The 21892-nt window shown below is 36.2% G+C and overlaps 2 protein-coding genes across 3 annotated transcripts; one reads left to right on the forward strand and one right to left on the reverse strand.

Moving 5' to 3' along the window:
• Nucleotides 1–13: 13 nt before the first annotated feature.
• Nucleotides 14–12900, reverse strand: LOC137572390 (ras-related and estrogen-regulated growth inhibitor-like protein). Its single transcript, XM_068284145.1, has 6 exons — nucleotides 12240–12900; nucleotides 3042–3176; nucleotides 2819–2955; nucleotides 2603–2761; nucleotides 2217–2369; nucleotides 14–535 (listed from the first exon to the last, which is right to left on the reverse strand). Exons 2-6 carry the CDS (start codon nucleotides 3148–3150, stop codon nucleotides 104–106), a joined length of 990 nt encoding a protein of 329 aa, XP_068140246.1. The 5' UTR covers nucleotides 3151–3176; nucleotides 12240–12900; the 3' UTR covers nucleotides 14–103.
• A 5300-nt stretch (nucleotides 12901–18200) lies between these two features.
• LOC137572397 (uncharacterized) lies at nucleotides 18201–20161 on the forward strand. Of its 2 annotated transcripts, XM_068284155.1 has the most exons (4): nucleotides 18201–18288; nucleotides 18481–18613; nucleotides 19224–19845; nucleotides 19910–20161. In XM_068284155.1, exons 2-4 carry the CDS (start codon nucleotides 18549–18551, stop codon nucleotides 20039–20041), a joined length of 819 nt encoding a protein of 272 aa, XP_068140256.1. In that variant the 5' UTR covers nucleotides 18201–18288; nucleotides 18481–18548; the 3' UTR covers nucleotides 20042–20161. The 2 variants fall into 2 exon arrangements, with proteins under 2 accessions (XP_068140256.1, XP_068140255.1); XM_068284154.1 differs by lacking the exon at nucleotides 18201–18288 and having other exon boundaries at nucleotides 18416–18613.
• The last annotated feature ends 1731 nt before the right edge of the window (nucleotides 20162–21892 follow it).

Here is a 21892-nt window from a genome sequence, read left to right on the forward strand (position 1 = left end):
CTCTCTCGTTGGATTCTTTCTGTGTTTCTGTCAGACATCTAGCTATATATTTGGCGCTACATTTTTGGACTAACTAGCAAAAAAACAAATTAAAACGTGTCCCCTAATAACTGGCATTGCTGCCTCTGGTGGAAATGCTCATGCGTCGCTCCACGCGATTCGAATGCGGCAGCAGGCAACCTGGCGGAGGATAGCGCCATCTTCTCGGCCTAGACAAGAGGGTGCCGTCGGTGGAAGCTCGACTTCGAAATGGTGTGTCCATATCACTTCTTGAACTGCCAAAACTGTTGCTGGCTATCTCATCAGTGGATTCCGTATGATCGCTTTCCTCTAAGCAATCTGAGCCTATAACCAGAAACGAACGTCGTCCACTCGAGCTATGGCCCAGCGAGGAGGCATCGTAGAAGGAACAGGATCCGGAATCGGGTGTCACAAAACCATCATTGGCAGCCACATCGCTGGTGGAACGTTTAAGTTTCGGAAATTTACTAAACACACGCCAAAAGCGAAAAACATCGCGAAAGACATTTTGCACCTGCAAAAGAAAAAAGCAAAAAGTTAGAAGAATTTTTTTTTAATTTACGAACTTTTAGAACTTGTCTCAAACTTAAGTCAAGTAAGTTTGGTTCTACTTCAACTTTATGTAAATATTTTATACCTGGCAACAAAATTTTCGGCTTAAAAAAAAAATTGGCTTATTCAAAGAAATCACAAAACATTAAATGAAAAATTGTTAAAATTTGCTTTTATAAACTTTCAAGGCGTCTTTAATAATATATTGCTTTGATACCGACAAATTCAGTTGCTACTTAATTTATTTATTAAAACATGCTTTGAAAATTTAATAGCATTAAATTTGTATTTGGCATAAATTTTTCTGCTAACTTGAAAATTGTTTTGCATACTTTTAGGCTTAGTGTTCTTCAAACATTCTTATAAACAACTTTCTAAATTTATTATTTCAAGAAATGGGACAAATATAAAGGTAACTTTATGGAGTTTTTAAAAAAATTGTCTCCTTATAAATGACAGTTTTAAAAACTGCTTTAGCCGAAGTTTATAAACCCTTGCAGACCTTGCCCATAATATTTATACATGTTCCAAACTCTTTTTCTGTAACTCAAGTCATCACTGCACAGACAAAATTTCAAATATGATTTCCTTATCTTTTTTCTTCTTCATACACATACAGTTCATGTAGCGTTACATTTGTGTGTGTGTATGCGTGTGCTCAACTGTTCTGTGGATTTCAACCAATGACGTAGTAGTCTGGCTGCAGCATTGTCGATTTATATTGACTGCAACTTGTGTACGATCTAATTGAAATTTCGGGATCTGATGTTTTATATCCAAAACTATCATATAAGTAAATTTCATAGAGATACTCCAATTTTTTCATTTCTTCTATAACTATATGATGAATTGGTCTGACAATTTTCATACTTTGTCTGGGCTATAAGTACCTCAGATATCAAGTTTCATCCCGATAGCTCTTAAGATGGCGGATTGAAGTTGATTTACACAGACGTTTGTGCGTTACAAACATCTGACCAATTTATAATACCTGATGGGTCCCTTTTAAAGAAAAAAGTACACTTTGGTTCTACATTTTGATTAAATTTCCGATTAAGTTTCAGAAAATAAACTGTATATAAATTTCAGACGAATCGGCTTAACTGTTTCTGAATATCTTCACCGACTATGAAAACACAAATTTCAGAAAAATAAGGTTTAAGTTTTAAACATGTAATTTGTTTTCTCGATTTTCCAATGTTTTCTTGACACGTAGTATAATTCGAAAATCAATTTTCGAAATATCTAAGGAGATGTAATTGAATCATTATTCTAAAAACATTTATCACTTTTTACTGTACAGTTTTGAATGTGAGTGAATGGAAACTATGACAGAAAATTTTTGTTTCGTCTGATTTCCTGATTTAAGATATGAAAAGCAACATCTAAAACATTTCTAGGACACCTTCAAAATATCCTAGTTTATGAAAACCAAAATTGGTATTGGATGGGCTAAAATTTGTCCTACTTGACAATGTTTTGTTTATTCTTCTCAAACTGTAACCGAGACAACAATAGATGAAAGAATTTTTGAGAGATATTAAGTAACTTGAAACTACAAACAAGTTTGACCAAGCCCGATACAGTTAATTAGTTCCTATAGTAGGAATTCCAACAATTTTTAAAATAAATTTTAGACTTACCTGTTCTACACTTTCCCTGACTGAGATCTCGTGAAAGCAAGCGCAGGATAATTCACGGAAACGTCTTTGGCCTTCTTCCAGTAGAACCATGCGGTCCCCAGGCTGATCTGTTTTATTACCCACTAAAATAACTGGTATATCCAAGGTGTAGTCCTAAATATTATAAAGATACGATTATATGCACAGTGGTAGAATATAATTACCCCCTAAAGCAAGCAATAGACAATCGAAATTCAAGTAAAATAATTATAAAAACCTTTTCTAATCTCCTTTATAATAACAGTCCTCGAGACAACTTCTTTTTCATGACTACTAAAAGTTCTTTATGAGCAGTTTTCGACAGTCTATTGCATATCTTAGGGGGGGAAATATTTCCTTTTATTTACCTTGCTAGCTGAACCCAATTTTCGTCGTCTTTTATTGTAATTAATAAGGAACTTCAGTCGACTACACTCATCGAATGAGCATTTGTCTGTGATGGAGTACACCAGGATAAAAGCATCTGCCCATCTGATATTTGATTCCAGACTAACGCCATCCAGTTCCTAGCAGGAAGGAAGTCTATATTAAACATTGCGTTTACTTTCTCTGAAAAAACTTACATGCAATTGCCCCGTAGCGTCTAGTATATCAAATTGAACTTGTTCCTTATCGAAAGTGGTTTGGCAGGTATAGATTTTCTCCAGATTGGGATCATATTCGCCAATAAAACGGCGTGTTATAAAACGCACTACCATGGCTAGACGAAAAGTGGGTCGTAAGAGAAAAGAATGCGAAGAATTGTTTACATCTGTCCGTTGTTGGAGAAAACAAGCAAAAACTCACCCGTTTTGCCCACACCACTTTGGCCTAGTACCATAACCTTCAGTGTCTTTTGTTTATTGGTGTGAAGGCCTAGTTTGACCAATGAAGACTTGGGCGAGGTGGCATTCATGATGGCCAAGAAGGAACAATAATTGTCTGGAATAGAGAGAATAAAAGGGTTAAATTCAAGACAATCTATCTATCCCAAATGACTGACAGAGTCAGTCCTTTCAACTACCTTCAACCCACATCAAACTGAACCCCCCACTGTCTGACCCTCCCTACAACCTGTTAGCATTTTTTCGGCTCATCGTAGATTTTATTGCATACTTTCAGTAGGGCCAAGCCGGCAACTCGTCCCCTTCGCACTCACACAAAGACACACACACACACTCTTTGTTGATAAGGTCAACAATGTCAGCATAACAAACATTTATTGGACACATTTTGCATTGTCCTCGACCAAATGGCGACCAAGGCTCCCCAAAGCCGCCCATCCCCACAGGGGTTTCGCCATTCCAATCTCCCGTCTTCCTCTCAGTCCACCTCTTACCGATTACTTGGAAGCAATATTACGCTTCAAAATACAAAACACAAATACAAATACAATAAAATATCAATTATCACTTGACTCGCATGGCACAAATGTCCCGCGGTACGCAATGTCGCGCTCTGGCCATTACAACCTTCGCCATTGAATGCTATCGATACACTATCGTGTGGGCGGAAGGACTCTCGCATATGTGAGTGTTGATAAATAAGTGCAAAAGTATAACCAGACGTCACGCCACGTCGCTTTAACGCTCTGCAAAATTAAAAGTGGTGACGGGTGAGAGCTTAAGTTTACCAATTTGATGATGAAGCTACCAGCACTTCGTCAAGGGAATAGTACTTTATCAATTTCTAACTTGTTATGGACAGTAAATGATGATTATTTTTTCAGACCTTGCATTTAAGCCCGAACGAGGTTAATCTTCTGAAGAAGGTAAGTCAAGAATGTGAACAGGATATCTGTATAGGTATTTCAAGAACCACCAAGTTCTATTTTAAGACTTTACTACAGAACTTTGGAGTCGCAATGGCCATACAACATCTTCAACGCTAAAACTTGTTGGGAATTACAACCATATAAAACATTAATCAATTCAGAATTACACTAAAGACTTACATGAGTCTTAGGTCTTCTGTTTTTTACAGTGGCGCTCCAAAGGTTTTGAAGTCCCCCCTAAAGTATGCAATAGGCAGTCCAATAACTCGGTCTTTAAAGCATTTGAAGAAATTGTAGAATATCCTATTGCTAAAAAACAATTTTCAAACATTGTTTAAAGACAATTTGGTAAGTTATAAGGCAACAAACACTTCTTTAGCTTATTGCATACTTTAATGGGCAAAGTTATCCCCATTTTCAACTGTTTTCCTCTAGATCCACAGTCGGTTATTGGAATTTTATTTAAAAAAAGATGACGTTTAAAAGCTTTGTAATCGTTCTTCAAAAATATTTTTAAAATTTTAACAAGAAAGCTACAAGTATCAGGTTTAGCAGGAAAGAAATCCCTTTCCTACCTGTTGGAATTGTGTTTTTTTGTCTCAAGCATATTGACAGAGCTCACACTAAGTTTATGTCAATGAAAGAAGTTTTAATTCTTAATTAAGCTCTCTCAAATGTCTGATCAAATAGCTACGTCAATGTAGCCAAAATGGTTTACAGTTACACTAAGAACACAAATGATATCACACCTTGGTTTTTCTAACCCATTTCGTCACTTAATCATTGACTAACTCATTCCCCTTGACAGACGCCAGTTCAACGACACGTGGCAAAGTGAAATCATGTGTCTGTCTTCGACATCCTTAGTAAGATACAATACATACTTACTTACATAGATATGTAATAGGATTGTGTGGTAGATATATAATTGTAGCTTGCCCTTGCCCCTAAACATGTGCTCTAATAAAAATTCATTCCGTCACCTGGTTGCATACTGATTATGTTACGTTTCGTTTCATTCTCTACCTGGCTTTTGTGAAACTTTGCTGCGTAGATTTTAATTAGTTGGATTTGAAACTCAAACATTGCTAAGAGAATTCAAAGGTGGTTTAAGGGAGAGACATGGCAAAATGGCGCGTGCTTAATGAACCGCTTTCCGGCCATTCTGAAGTGCTGCCACTATATATACATATTTTATATATGCATCAAGTGGTTTTATGTATCCCAACATAGACAGACGAGCGGAAAATGTTTCATAGTCCTCACTAATTTATATTTAATTATCACAAAGGCAACTTTTGCTTTTGGTTTTTTGTTTCCAGCATGTTTTGATTTTCACACGTTTCCGCAACTTTTTGCACGGGTGTCCAACGAGTACGGCTTATTGTGATGTTGCGCAGAGAATTTATCAAAAAAAAAAAAAAAACCTTTACTAATGAGTTCTTAGAAGCTTTATGTATGGCGTCGTGGCCCATTGAGGCAAGCTTCGTATTACCGCACACCAATTGTGTTTGTGGGGGGAGGGGAGCCGGGGAGAAGGGCAATTGGTTTTCTTTTTCTTTTTTAAAATGAAATTGTTGATTTCTAGCCAAGTGAAAAATTATATTAAATGCAATCATTTGGAATAATTGAATTATAGGTGGGTTAAAAACGAAAGGAAACGTAAGTGAAACCAAATAGGTTTTAGGTAATGAGGGAAAATTTATTTTATATAAAAATAAAACTTAAAATTAGAGAGTTAACTCTATAAAAGAAACACAATCAATGAATATTAAAAGGTATAAGAATATGAGATTGAAAAAGGAAAAGCAAGCTGCTTGAATTCCCAAAGCTTTATTGCTTAAGGGTCTCCAAAGTTAAATGTAGTAATAAGGAACAGGACAACAAAAACTTTTACACATCCTTAAATTAAGGTTTAATCTACAAAATATACAATCCGAGACTGGGATAACTCTAATATGTCCTTGTGAAAAGATAAGATGACTGACAAGGCGTTTTAACTATAAATCACCGAAGCTTTAAACGCGATTTTTCAGGAAAATATAGAATAGTGCGCTGAAATATTTCACACAGCTTCAAATGACGGGGTATTCTAAAACATATTCAAAATTCATCCAAATCGGTGATTCGCATACCTAAAGTTCTCCTTGTGAGACAAAAATATAAAGTCAACTGCTTCTAAGGTCGTTATGACCACTTGAATCTTCTCTTAAGGTCATTATGATTGTTTGTAATTGATTGAAATAAACATGACTATAATATAACATAAGAATCCTTATCAAAATTCGCAGTGAGCTCCAAAGGGCGAGAAATACTCTTTCAATCTCGAAGGGAAATCAGTTTCGAAATGAAACACTTTTCTATTTCACTTCACTTCAAAAACAGTTAGACAGTTAGACATCTAGACAAATAAAATTGAATAAATACCCACTGTATTATATGCAGTATCATCATCAGGTGGCCCATCAACTCTTCACCCATTTTGTTGTTATGAGCGACCCCGAATGAATGTAATATGAGCAGCGGCCAATGACTGGACCTTGGCATAGAAAATTTGGAGACTGAAAGACACAGCAAGGAGCAAGGCAGTGAAAGACAGTCAGAGAGAGAGAGAGAGGGACGACATTGAAAACAGAAACCCGAGCATACTTTGAGGAGCACACAAATCGGGTTAGTGACCTGGTTATGCGTTTTATTTTATTTCGGCCATAGTTACATATAAAAATATACACATATATTGCGTGTTAGAATCCTATATTTCCGAGACGGATATTGGGTTACAAAAGGAAGCCCTCATCAGTCCCCTCCTCCCACTCCACCCGACTACCAACCTGACCACGTGTCTTCACTGATTATGCTGCTTGAAATTCCATGGAAAACAAATTAACTAGTCGCTGGACCAGCCAACAAATAACAAGTGCTGGTGATGGTAGTGCTGGTGGTGAGAGACCAAGTACCAAGTACCTAGTGGGTAGCCATGGGTACAAGCCGCTACATTTTTTGGTTAAGGTCATGGGAAGCATCGCAGATTGTGTTCATGATTGATGTTACTCACGGGCACTGGTCGGGCCCCTGGCCTCACACTCCGCTGTCTGCATTTTTGCTTGTCACTTCGACAAACCACCATCGAGTTAACACAGCAAAACAACAGCACCACCAACAACAACAGCAACAACAACTTCACAACTGTTGCCATTGGTGTTGGCAGCATTTTATTATTACTATTTTTTTTCTCTTTTTTCTTCACTTTACTTTTTGTTGTTGTATTATTTTATTATTTATTGTTGTGACCATGAAATTGGGAAGGAGAAGAGAAGCTAACGAAACAAGAATGTGTAAATGCTGCAACGCATTTCACATATGCGAGGGGTGCTCTTGAAGTATATAGGAGGATATATGTCTGTACATATATGAACGCGCAAGGGACCGACGATTTTCGTCGTTATATCCGGAAGACGTACCAACCGGAGGCCCTTTCATATAAGTTTGTATTGGGACCAACCAATCACTCAACAAACTTTTGTTGCTATCATCGGACGGACGTTATAAGCGGAATCGTTATAACCGGCTTCCACTATAGTTGTATTTTGTTGGAAGTTTAGTTATGCAGGGTTTTTCTTCTTTAAAAATAAATTTTATATTCAGTTGAACCGTAGAAAGCTTGGTACTCAAGTGACGATAAGAATTAAATCTAGATGGGTACAAAGTAACTCCGAACTTTTTTTGAGAAGAAGAGATGACACACTAAAAATCGTTCGGAACTAAAATTTCGCCAGATATAGATAGATACATTTTCAAACTTAACTCTACTATTATTCCTAAGGTTCCATAAGTAGAGTTTTATAGGATTTTGGTTAGTCCAAAAAGTAATTTATGTACTCGATGACTCAACTCTACACCTAATCTACATGTAACTTACTAAATAATCCCGCTAAAAACATTAATTTTCTTTTGTTAATTACTCAAAAACTACGAAATAAATAGCCAAGGCGCACCTGAGGTAGTGCTCGAGGTAGTGCTCGCTTTCTCTTTCGTTTGATACCAAATTTATGTAGTTTAAAACTTTATATTAAGTATTTTCGTCTTTCAGTAGATCAATATAGAAATGGCTATAATATAGAAACTTTTCAATGATTGTAATTTATATAATAAAATGCGTCTATTCTGACATGTTTGAAATTTTACATCAAGTTCAGCTATAAATATGTCATACAATTTTCAGAATGCCAATAGATCATTAGCAAATTTAAGGGCAGAAGTAAGCCATGTTCGAAATCGATAAATGGCTATGGAAAACCTATTAATTCCGACAAATTAATTATTTCAAGAGACTATTATAAAATTCATAGGACTAGTAGCTATCCTGAAAACACAGTTATCTTATATAATCATCATAAAGAGAATCATCATAAGACGCAGGAAAGAATATCTAAGAAAAATTCTAATGAATTATACACATTTGATTACAATTGTAATCTAAAAATATATTTTATAGTTCGATTCGTTTGATAACATATTCTATAGAAAAATGTTGTGTGATTTAAGCTTTTTTTTGAGTGTACTTTTATTTTGTGTGTTTATTTGAGTTATTTTAATGGTAACCCTCGCGTGAGGTGGCAAGAGTTTAGGCAACGTTTTGGTTATATTGAAATTTGATTGTTATTGTTTGGCCAAAAAGAAGAGAAAAAAAAAACACCTAACCAAACCAGCCAAATTGGCGGCGATTGCGGCGTCCCGCCATTGTTCAAATAAGACGACCATCATAAATAATGTGGACAAGTATAAGTCAGAAGGCAGCACTGTAAATGTCATTTATAGGTGCTCCCGGGAATTGGGGCGTGCCGGTAAATGTATGGATGAGTGTACATACATATGTGTGTGTGTTAGTGTGAGTGTGTGGAGATGTGGGCGGCCGATAAGCGGCGTTTAACTAAAAATAAATATGAAATACAGCCAAAAATTGTGCCAATAATGGTCACAAAGCTTTCTGAAGTTGATTGAGGACTTTTGCCATGGTAGCGAGTCAAATGTTTTAAGTGGGTTAAGTGCACTTTCTAATGCTAGTTGTCCCAGAAACAAGTACCCAAAGAACTCAAAGACAATATTAAATGACAAAATTTAGTTCCTTGAACTTGTTCAAAAATATCTATTTATATACCTTATGTCAATCGATATTTCAAACTGGAATTCGATTTCTTTACTTTTTTACGAAATATTTCCCTTTAGCTTATTGTTCTTACTATTAATATTTTATGTAGACTTCTTGCTTACACTTTTTTTTTTCGTCACATTATGCGTAGTCTGGCTTATTAGCTGAAACTTAATCAAAGCTAACTAAAGCTACATAGAAGCCATTCACAACTTTTGGGTGTGAAAAGTTTCATTCATTGAATGTTATTTTTAGACACATTATTTTCATAACAAACATTAGATTATTTCCAGACAGACTATCAAGCAAAATCATCTTTGAAACTATCTTATTTTTAGCTAGAATCGAGCTTGCTTTAATAAGATTTTTATGAGAAAAGCTAAACATTTTCATAAAAAAAGAATTTTAACTTTATTTTTGAACTGTTTGCTCTCTCTGTTTAAGAGATTTAGTGAAACTAAAGTTAAACTATATATTCTACTAGTCTTTCATTTAAAAAGTCCCCATATTTTGCTTAGGATCCTAGAATGTAAGGCATGATTTTAACTTAAACTGGTTGGGAATTGGAAAAAGTGAAACTAAAGAGCTTACATCTTCTGGTTGTTCTATTTTTGGGAACAAGAACGATCTACAATGTAAGCCATGACTTATCCTAAGCCCTAATATATGACCTTAATATATAATGACAGTCAGATATTCTTTTCGAATCTATAATTTGTAATCTTACTATATGCATATGCCAGACCCAAGTGATGTTAACTAAAATATGAGCAGATACTTTATAGTCTATGGGTTGATTCTTTTCAATTTTCAGATTCATTCAAAAGTATGAGTATTTTTATAAACCATTTACAAAATGAACTGAAGTCTTATAATAAGTAGAAATCTTTGAAAAATTAAACACATTGCTTTTTACAAACGAAGCTAAGGCCACTTTCTTTTTAATAATCAACTTGGTTAGTTAGTCTGTGCCAACGCATTTAGTTTCTTTCGTGGGATTAGGGTAACAACTTGTGTTTGCTTGAATAAAGTTACACAAATATTATTTGTTGCGGTTGCGGTTTTTATTTCGGTATTACATAGACTTAATTACTTACAATTGACTGATTATGCATGGATATATCTATATATAGATAGCTCATAACCATTAAACGAATGAGTGTTTAGGAAACTGATATAAAATTCCATTTGATGAGTTTCATAATAATGTTTGTCATTACTTTTGATTTTCAATCATAGTCAAAATACTCGGCATTTGCAATTTATGAGGGAAATTTTCATATGAAAACCCACTTAAAATGGAGAAATACATTGGAAAAGTCTTCTTGGGTGTGTGAGGAACGCTCTTAAAGCTTCCAAATGTCTGCTCTCACTCTTGTGACTTTTATGATCATGGCAACGATGAAGGAGAGACCGAAGCAGCCCTTCGCCATCTGAATATGTCAAACAAAGCATACTTTTAGGGTTTATGCCGGGGTGCTTGGGTAGTGAAGAGAGCAAAGAACAGGGATGAAAGATGATGTCTGCTATGTATGTGCGGTAGAAGGGCAATAAAACGCTTTTGTTTGTGACTTTATCACCCCAAACCTCGGCCCCATCAAACGGCCAACCAACACGAACAACCAACAGCCCACAACCCACAGACGATAGTATACATTATGATAGGGGCTGCTATTAACTCGGTAGGTTTATGAAGGTGTCATCGAGAGAACCACAAGAATGAGAAAAAAACAGAGAGAAAGACAAAAGAACAAAATATATGTATCAAGAGAGAAACATTCTATATTGCTTAGCTTCCTCTAGAAAAACCGACAACCTTGCCGTTAGACAAATCAAAAATCAAATTCAACAAATTTTCAAAGTCAAAAGTCTCAGGCGGAAATACACATGAAACAATCAAAGCCAATTTAAATTTTTAACTTTTCACATTTAAGCGTAAACAGAAATAACATTTTTAGTAGTCCAACTAAATTAGGAGGGCCACAACAAAGTATAAATGTACATAGGACCTTTGCCCTAGGCCAAGACCTCAGACGAAAAATGTTTACGAAATTTTTGCATTTGAGTTAATTTATGATTTGTTTATTACAAGGCGAAAGAGAACACCTTTTAGCTTACACTCTTTCTCTCCATACCCCCTATCTCTCTCTCTATCTCTCTTCATAGCTTAAATTGTATTTTAAATGCCATAAATTTAAATATTTTACTTGTAGAAAACCAAATAAACATAACTCAAATCAAATCTAAGAAACATGCGGAATCAAATTCATACATTCTATTTTTTTCAATCATTTAAATGTTTTTCGCCCTTGAAAAACCAAGAGAACGCATTTAACGAGTTTATATGTTTGTTTCTTATTAACAAAATGCGATAAGTTAAAAAAGAATTTTGATTAATGATGATTATGGGCAAAAAACATCCTGTTTATTTTGTTTCATTGAAGGGCTACGTCTTATTAAACTTTTTAAATAAATTGGTTTTTTGATTGTTCATAGGTGATAGTGGCCAATCTAGCTCATCATTTTGGCATGGGAAATCAATCATTGATGAGGAAATCGGAGGAGTTAGGAGTTAGGAGGGATAATCCTGTTTGGATATCGAATTTTGACCACTTTGATAGGTAAAAGTGTCTGTTGAATCTTTTGAAATCTCTAATTGTAATAAGAAATTAAAGTTTTTAAAAGCAAACACCAAAATTACAACATTTTGCCTTGACCCTGGCCATAATGGCAATATTAAGTATACGTCTAGTTGTCTTGCTTTCTCAATACAAATAACTTTTGGTTAACTTATCTTGGGATTATTGTTGTTTCTTATGTTTAAATATAAATCAATGATTTAGAAAAACAAAATCAAACAGAAACTTAAAGTACTTGAGTACTCTCAAAGACTTCCTCATACCAATCAGAAAGTTACATTTAAGAATAATTTTATAAGAAATTTTTGTATAATTATTTCTTTGTGATTTTCTAAGCACATTTTTATTGTAATTAAAATAATTTTTGTTTGTTTTTTTTTCTGTTATTTCAAACGTTAATTTGTTCTTGCCCATGCAAGCAACAATAAATCACGTATACGCACCTTTGCACTAATTCTTGGATAAGAATAAAGAAAATGAATTTAAATTGTATTTCAATTGAAAATGTTGTTGTTTGTTAATTATACACTTTCATTCATTATTTATTCCATTTATTTATTTGTTTATTTTTCATTTTTTATGTAAACATTTTTTGCAATTGTTTTCACTTTAATGTAAATTATATTTTTGGTTGCTTATAGTTTCAATGACTTTGATAATTGAGTTATTAATTGTTAAGTTTTTTTTTTCTTTTGTTTTTTTTTATTTAATTTTTATTGCTGCTTTGGATGTCCCGCCAAATGTTCACACTTCACTTTCCGGTTGCGTATTAAGCCTCGGGCACATGTCAATTTATGCTTTTATAGTATGTTAACGTATGCCACCCCCGACCGACACTCCCTCGTCAATTGTGTGGAACTATCCAAATGTGAGTAGATATAGATCCGCCGATGTGTGTTTATTGCGACGCATTGTAAAACAATAATCGCATCGGCGACTGCGAAATGCGAAATGTTGTCAACAAGAGTCTATGTAAAATGCAAAAGAGTTCACGCACAACAACAACATGTCTGGGCACACTCACGCCCCCGAACATAGACGCTGAAATGTTAAATGAAGTTTCAATCGTGGCCAAAAGCGCTTCGAACCGTCCGCTGCGTTGGCTTTGTGCCACACGAATAAGTCGAAAAGGCAAAGAGAGCAACAAAAACAAATTTACAATTCAGCAACAAGTTGCAAAATGTTGCCAAGCCCCAAATGTTGCTAAGGCGGTTTCAAATGTTGCCGAACTGTGGGAGGGTGTTTCTTTGCTTTTGTAGCGCCCAACTGACCTTCACTTAACATCAAGCCACGTTCTAAACAAGAAGTGAAAAAATATAATATATATAAAGCGCGTGAAAAATTAAAATGGAACGGAAAATGCAAACATTTTCTATGTAATTGGCAATAGGCTTAGGGACACGTCCCACAAGCTAAAGCAAAACACAGTGTGAGTTGCCTATAAGTGACTGCAGAATATTAAAAATGAGATAAGGTGACCAATGTTGAGCATGGATTGTAGGAAAAGGAATGAGTAGTAGAAGCCAGTGTTGGTTAAGAACATTGAAGAAACTTACAAAGGATAACTAAGTTGTTTCTAACCAGTGTTCACTGTACTTTGCACATTTATTTACTTGCCGTCACACACGCTCTTTTGGCTTAGCCCAAAAAAGAAAAACCATTTGCCATAAACAAACAAATAAAGGCAACCTGTTGACATCCACATGTGACCCAACCCCAACTGCCGCCCCTACTCTTCCGCTCTGTGGGGGTGGCATGTGGCACGTATTTGGCTTGCCACCGCCTCGAAACTAATTGCTTCTGACAGTGGCAACAGGTTAACAGAAGATTTTAGATTGCTTGAAACATTAATTTTTGTTGTTGCCTGTTTCTCCTGTGTTTTTTTTTTTTGTTTGTGTTTTTTGGGCCAAAGCTTCGTGTCACACTTGACTAAACCCTTCTTAACCCTGACCCCAACACTAGCCTATGGCTTTGCCCACCTGTACCACCCACTTGGGTCAACTTTAGTCATTGTCAAGCGGCTCATAGGCGACGTCAATTTGCATTCACGTTGTTTACGCATCAACAGCAACATCAACAACCAGAGTGAAAAGGTGTTTAGTTAACTTGTTATTCTGTTATTTGCGGCTTGGACAACTAATTTATAAGTCTTGTAAAAGCGACAGACCGAAATTCGCCGTTTAGAAATTCGAGAAGTTTAAGAATTGTAATGTTTCTCTAAATTATTTGTCTAGATTTCGACCTTATTGATATTAATCAAAAAACTTTGTTTGAGCGGGGCTTCACGTCACTCTTACTGATTTATTTGTAAGATTTTAAATTCTAGGCAGCACAAAAGGTGAGCAGGTTGTCTGTATAGCTATTTCAAGAACCACCAAGCTCTATCATCAGCAGACTTCGCTAAAGAATCCACAATTGTAATGGCCATACCATATCTTCAACGCTAAAAGTAGTTGAGAATTCAAACTACATGAAGCGAAAAAAGAACGGCAAAGCTTGCAACTGCAGATTCCACCTTTTTTTTTGTGTGTACATACCCATGGGCGCCAGCTGAATTAGTGCAAAGGGCTTCGCCTTAACCAACTAATCGTCGCGCCCAAATATTTTGTAATAGTATATTGAACTATATGCAAAAAAGAGGGTGGTTCTTGAAATAGCTATACAGACAACCTGCTCACCTTTTGTGCTGCCTAGAATTTAAAATCTTACAAATAAATCAGTAAGAGTGACCTGAAGCCCCGCTCAAACAAAGTTTTTTGGTTTCTCTAAATTAATATATCTTATTCTCTAAATGAACTGATTGTGAGTTGAAAACTTATCTAAATTTTTCTTCTCAAATAAATATGTTTGACACATAAAGTTCCTGTTTTATAAAATATGTCCTACAGTAATTGTGGGGTGCCTATCATGGCCAAAGGGCCATGATTTGATCTCTTAAAATAAATTGCTTCTGTGTAGAATACGTTAAAAATATAAACACATACAAACGTATATCCTTAAAAGTATATACCACCATCTATTTTTCTTTCCTTCATGACTAAAATTTAAGGTTTTTTTTAGCTCGCTTAATATAAAATAAAATTTAATTTGAACAACGGTTTTTCTGTGTAATATACATATACGAGGGTGGTCCGATAAGTACCGCCCGATGGCGTCACTGTCACAAGAAAAGTTTATTATCGTGTATAACCATCTTATAGACGACAAACCTCAAAATTTCAGTCGAATCGAATTTGTGGTGTGGTGAAAAAGATGAATTCGCGAAGTGAAGTAAAACAACTTCAGCGAGTTTCAACGTGATCGCACTTCGAGTTTTGATGAGCCACGTTCAGGTGCCCCGGGAAGTGCAACCACGGAGGATAACTTGGAAAAAGTGCACGATCTCGTATTGGCAGACCGCCGATTGAATTGCTGAGACAGAAGGTTATATCCTGCATGAGAAAGCTGTCGCCGCAATCCTAAGTTTTTGCGTCGTTTTGTGACCGCCGACTAGACTTGGATCCACTGGTACACACCAGATACCAAAGAAGAGTAGAAACAGCGGACTTCACCAGACGAATCTGCTGCGAAGAAGGCGAAGACTGTCCTATCAGCCGGAAAGGTGATGGGATTTACAAGGTGTAATCTACATTGACTACCTGGAGAATGGCAATACAGTCACATGGGCCCACTATGATGAATTATTGAGCCGATTCGACGCTGAACTGAAGAAAACGCGGCTCCAGTAATTATCCCGAAAGTTATCAAATTGGCAATATCAGCTTCAGACCGCTTTTGCAACAAATTTGCACATTAATTCTATATCTAAATTGTGTTTATAATATTTAAAATTATGAATAGGTGAGCTTTATTAATTTACCTGAATCAAATGTTACCGAGTAATCGGTGTTGGTCGTCTACCCAAAGGATGCAGAAGAGTGGTCTAAGGTATTCAGATGAGCTTTGAGGCGGTCTCTATTTACAGTAGATGTAGCTGCAGAGCCCCAAATAGGAAGAGCATATGTGAATATTGCTACCACGATACTTAGTACGATAAATTTATACTTAACTTGCGAGATAAGTCAATTCAAACTACATTAAGATTCAACAATGAAACCATTCCGAATGCCAGCAATGCCACATATGTATTTGGGCGTTACGCTAGCGTATAGACAGAAGATTAAATTGGAAAAAACTTGTTCAAAAAACAATAAGCAATTGTATTAGAAAACTTCAAATGCTGGACTGGATGCTCAGAGGGTCCAGCACGTTACCCTCTGAATTGACTTGGTGGTATTTATAGAGATGCACCATCGTTTGATCCATGCATGGAAGTCGTGAAGATAGGTTTGAAGGGCTTTCGTGGCATCTTGTATACGACCCGCACTGGAGAGGATAGCCGGATAGCCGTTTCATCAGCATAAGTCGCAATCATCAGCCGTTGGTTGGGGGTCGGTAGGAGTTGGCATATCGCCTGTGAACACAGCGCTTCCTTGTGGAACTCCTGCGCGGTATGGTTTTAAGGATAAGAATGCGTCCCTGATAACCACATTACATTTTTTCAAAGATATGATGCAAAAAGATCGTAAAAGGGTGGTGGTTAAACTTCTCGTATTCTTTGAAGTAGTCTAGCTATAATAGAAATATGTTTTAGTCGCGTCCAAAGTCGGAAAAGGTTAAAGCAATTGATATTCAAAATATCTTCTGCGCTGCCTGTAAATGCATCTCATTTTCTATTCATATCAATCAAAAGCGAAATTCTACCGAAAAATATATACAAATTTATGGTTTTCCGTCTCTGAGTCAGATCCGGCCATAAGTTTTATGCCGTAAAGCTTTTGAAATCCGAATGATCTATTAAAAAAGGTGAATCATTTACAGAAATTACAAATGCCTTTTGATACCCTGTGGCAATACTTGAAGGGTAGTTAACAATGGATCAAACGGATCAAATGTTTCGAAATGCAACGGATTAATAAAACAAACCAAAGTCTATTTACAGGGTATATTTAGGGTGTTTCCCTCAACAATCTTTAAATTTCTCACTTAAACCTAATTTTCAGGAAAATTTCAAATAATGTTGATGTCAACAAATTGCAATGCATTTTCAACAGGTTTGATGACAAACCGAAATTATGTCAATATTTTGATGGTCATCAGACAGCAGAGAGGTCCCATACCCTCACACCTCCCACCTCTTAGCTAGACTTGTTTACAACGTGAAAATAAATCTCATGTTTTAATTAGCAGAGATTTAGACAGCTGGTCAACCGAATCGATTAGAGTTAATATTTTTCGGGGGGTGAGAGAGAGAGAGAGAGTAAGCAAAGCTTGTTGACTTTCAGATAATTTTTGGTTGTCTCTTTCCATCTCTTATCTAATACCCCGATTCTCTTTTCGACTCGCACATGCGTCTGAAAACTGGTCGGACATGCGGTTAAGGCATGCCAAACACATTTGGGGCAGTTAATTGGATCGTGATATCGACTTTGGTTTCTCAGTTAGTCAGTTCCGATGAGGGAACCCCTTACGATAAGATTCGGCAATGTGAACTCAATGATAAAAGATATCGCTTTAAGAAATATGGAAATTTTATGAAATTAGAATGAATGGAAACATTATAGAAAACTGAAAGAAATGTTTATCTCTTTATCCCATCTCTTTATCAGTTTATCTTATAACATGTTTCTAAACGAAAAATAAGAAGAATAAGAATCTTTATAAAAAAGTTCTTAAAATCAATTAATATAAATGCAAAACAAACGTATTTAAGAGAGAGAGAGGGAGGGAGGCTTAAACCCGTTACATAGTTAGTCATTTGGTCCTTCGAAGGACTCAGCAGCCAACACCCTGCCCACAAACCACTTAACCTTGTCTAGTCTAACCCCGTATTACTGAGTGGTCCACGGATTTGCTTTGCTTTGCTTTTGTTATGCCTTGCTGTGACTAAATTTAGAACCATCTCGTCATTGTTGCTGTTGTCATTGTTAATCAATGCCATGGCATGTAACAAAATATTTGTGCCCCCGAAAATTGCTACTGACACGAGCTGCCCCCCTGCCTTGGGCCAGTGTCCCGTGGCGGCAACACGCTTATCGTCACGTCAAAGGGATTAGCATGGAGCAGGACCCTAAGAAGATTGTGGGTATTATCAATGCTTAATTAGGAAACACTGTTTGTTCCTCTGAACCATGGAAGCCTTCGACTAAGGTCGTCGTTGTTTATTTCGATATCTATCTATATATGTATGTACATCTATAAGGCATAATGGCAATGCACGCAAAAGCCACGAAGGCAATGCATGATACTTATGATGCATTCATCCATTTATGCCTTTGTTCGTTCGCCCAAAACAATAAAATCGTCGAGAAAATTAAACATATAAAACTGCATTGCTCCGGCCAGAATCAAGTCAAAACGTTCTGGCAAAGTGTCTTGGCCACGCATCGATCACAGAGCCTACTGATTACTGTTATAGGCAAACAATTGGAAAGTGTGTGTTTGTGTGTGTGGGTAAGAGAATCCAACCTAGAGCGAGGAAAAGAGAGATTTGCTCCGAGCATGCGATCTATCTGCTGTTATCAGCATTTTCTCTCCGAAAACTATCATCGAGAGGTCGCTTAAAAACTCGACCAGCCGCACAAATCTCACACAGTTTCAAATAGAACATTGACTGAGCAAGTTGTCTACAATTATTTCTTACAGAGCTCGCATTCATTGAAATTATATATACATATATCAACTATAAGCCGTTGTCCCAACTCAATTCAGAAATGCCAGAGAAACGTATTGCCCCTGTTATCAGAAGTTTGGAGGAGTTTGAACAGAATTTACCTGGGTAAGTAACCTTCGAGTGTGTTGAATCACCATTATTTGTTATTCACAACTAATTGACCTTGTGCAGTGTCGTGAATGTAATGCTAAAAATCAAATACTGATAAGGTGGATTAGACTGAAATATAAATACAGGAGCGTTTTGTGAAAGGGGCAAAGTGATTAGAATTCAAAGTCTAAAGTAATGACACTTTTGATTAAGCTTACTGATAAAATACTTTTCTTCAAGACAAGTTTCGAAAAGTTTGAGATTAACTATACATAATTTTTTTCATCCTTTCAAAACCTTATAAGTCATGTCTGTTGATTTGTCTGCCTGGATTTTCATATATCTTTGAACCCACTGTGAAATTTTGCCCAAAGGAATCTATCTTTCCTTCATCCCATTGAAATAAGACACCGAAGAATTCTTTTCGAATAAATAATGGCGACAAATTTGATTAAGATCAGTACTTAAACCAAACGAACATTCCAACTTCGATTAAGGATCGTTTTGAGAAATTGAAACCGATTTCATTTTCATATCGGACTTAACACTTTAAAATAATGTCTTTAATTTCATATAGATCTATATGAATAGTTGAGATTATTAATTATTATTTTCCATTCTCTAGCTATTTGGATAATCAATCAAAGTTGGCCATACTCCTCGATTATGATGGCACTTTAGCTCCCATAGCGGATAATCCATCGAAAACCAAAATGCCCGATGAATTGGAACAGATACTTCATAAAATAGCCAAACATCCGCAAATATTTATGGCTGTCATATCGGGACGTGGTCTGAAAGATGTACAAAAAATGGTTAATATCGATGGCATTACCTATGCGGGTAACCATGGTCTAGAGATTGAGTATCCAGATGGTTCGCGTCACGATTACAAGCTGCCCAGCGATATAGAAAAGAATTACATTGCCATGGTGAAGGAACTCAAGCAAAAGGTGGAAAAGAATGGCGCTTGGGTGGAGGACAAGCGAGTTTCGCTAACCTATCACTACAGAGACACCCCGGTGGAGCTTAAGGACGGTTTAAAGAATCAGGCTACGGAAATTTGTCAAAGGTTTGGCTTTCGGGCCAATCAGGCCCATGAGGCCATCGAGGCTAAGCCACCAGTCAATTGGAATAAGGGAGAGGCTGCCATGTATATACTGAAACAAAAGTTCGGCGACAATTGGGCCAACGATGTGAAAGCCGTTTTCGCTGGCGATGACACCACCGATGAGGATGCCATGAGGGTAAATTAATGAAGGAATTCAATTTGTTATTATTATTTCAAATGTTTATGGAATTTTTTCGTAGGTTCTCAAGGGTCTGGGTCGATCTTTCCGCATTGCTGCCGATGCTCAAATTCAGACATTCGCTGATTTCCGCCTGCCCAAACAGGATGTGATGACGGATCTTCTTCAATGGGTGGCTCGAGCTTACACATAGATCGTATATATCATAATTTAAGAAATCTATCTTAAGCGTCTTTATAATCTGACTAGTGAAAATTTATAAAAAAGAATCAAAACCTTTGATTAAATACAACGCCTATGAAATTACAAAGAACCGAGAAAACCATCCCGGGATTGAGGTAACAGAAGTGAGGGCAAAGTCTTGGTGCCAGCTCGGGAGCCAGTTACAAGTCTCAGTGTCGGTCTGTGGCCTTACCATTATCCTTCAGATAAACATAAAAGCTGACAGAGAATCGCAATCCCCTAATCGGTAGTTTACCATGAAACTAATTACACAGAAGTTTCGATTTAATTTTATAATTCGTTTATTAATTACTTGATTGTGTTTCTAGTTCCGAGGCCAGACTAAGACTAACAATAAGACTGCCTTTCTACAATGGCTATTGATCGTACTGTGACCGATCTTGAGAGTAGGCCGTCCTTCCGATCAAATCAGCATATCAGATCAGATCAGCATGTAGATAGAAAAGTGCTTTTGCTATGTGACAGGAAGTTAATATTAGGTCACTTATCTTAGACAAGTTTCGAATTAAATTTAAATTATCAACATTCTTCAAAAGTTTTTACACTTTGAAGTCTATAGGTAAGAAAAGAGTAAGAATTCTCCGGATTTCCGTTTTATTTTTAACTTTGTTCCCTTTAAGAGATTAAACAAAGCCAATTCATTTGCTTCTGGTAGCATAGCTTTTTAGCTTTTTTGCAGAGAGTAAGAGCAGAGAGTTATAAAATTGGTCAGAAGGAGACGTTTCCAATCCATAAAGTATATATATTCCTGATCAGCATGACAAGCTGAGTCGATGTAGCCATGTCCATCCATCCGCTCGAAGCCATTCGTTTTAATCCGTCAATTTAAAAGCTGTTACAATGGAACTTGTTACTAAAGCTATTTATGTCCTCGGTGAGAACAAATATGAAAATCATCCTGTTCGGACCACTATATCATTAGAGCTTTACGAAAAATCGGTAAAGGAGTGCAACCATCTTCACCAAATTTGCTAATTTTATAGTTTTTAGTGTACAGCATCATTTCCCTAGATTTGACAAAGATCGGATATAAAGAACACAAATTTAAGGGAAGGGCGGGCTTAGCGAAATTGAAAGGAAAAGCTTAAAGGCTTTGGAACACAAAATGAGTTAAAGACATTATTGCCAAAGATTGCCAATTAATATTAACTTTGGCATATTTTTTGTCGTGAAACTGATATGCTAGGATATTAGAAACGGGTCCAAAAATGTTGCATACCATTAGGCGATTATTTAAGCCAAGTCATTTGAATTTTGAATACTTTCTAATAAAGAAAAGCTGATCTAACATTTATCGTTTTGTGATCCTCTTTTGTGGTGAAGATCCTGCAGGTCAACAAGAAGGTGCAACATGTCACAAAATATTGATCGATAAATATTATTCCGATTTGGTTAACAAACACATCTTGACGGAATTCGTATTATATTCACTTTTGATCAAATCAATCGAAAAGGTTTTGGTAAATGTATGTGACGTTCTTTAGAAAGCTCAGTATTTGTCCTGACCTTGAGCAAATTTTTCGAAGAACCTGATTACCCTACCAAAGAGGCAAGTGATCTGACTCCCTGTGGACTGACGAAAGAAGCTAATGTCTAAGATCGTGGCATAAACGATCTCAACACTTTTTACCACCTGCCAAACAAACAAGGTAAACAGACAGAGAAGTGTTACCCAATGGATTCTGTCTATATGGGCCATAAGTTACACTTGCACGATCTTCCAAGAATTACTGCCAGTATATACAGATATTCGAAGCAATGCATAATGCAAATAAACAAAAAATATATATAAATTTCGATC

This window comes from Drosophila tropicalis, unplaced genomic scaffold (genome assembly GCF_018151085.1).
Source record: "Drosophila tropicalis isolate 14030-0801.00 unplaced genomic scaffold, ASM1815108v1 contig_302, whole genome shotgun sequence".
Lineage (NCBI taxonomy): Eukaryota > Metazoa > Arthropoda > Insecta > Diptera > Drosophilidae > Drosophila > Drosophila tropicalis.

Excerpts from the sequence above, each read along its gene's own strand:
- LOC137572390 (XM_068284145.1), bottom strand. The coding sequence starts at position 3,150 with ATGAATGCCACCTCGCCCAAGTCTTCATTGGTCAAACTAGGCCTTCAC. Across the intron at positions 2,956-3,041 it reads AAGTGGTGTGGGCAAAACGG|CCATGGTAGTGCGTTTTATA; the intron begins GTGAGTTTTTGC and ends CTTTTCGTCTAG. Across the intron at positions 2,370-2,602 it reads AATTGGGTTCAGCTAGCAAG|GACTACACCTTGGATATACC; the intron begins GTAAATAAAAGG and ends TATAATATTTAG.
- LOC137572397 (XM_068284155.1), top strand. The coding sequence starts at position 18,549 with ATGCCAGAGAAACGTATTGCCCCTGTTATCAGAAGTTTGGAGGAGTTT. Across the intron at positions 18,614-19,223 it reads TTTGAACAGAATTTACCTGG|CTATTTGGATAATCAATCAA; the intron begins GTAAGTAACCTT and ends TCCATTCTCTAG. Across the intron at positions 19,846-19,909 it reads CCGATGAGGATGCCATGAGG|GTTCTCAAGGGTCTGGGTCG; the intron begins GTAAATTAATGA and ends ATTTTTTCGTAG.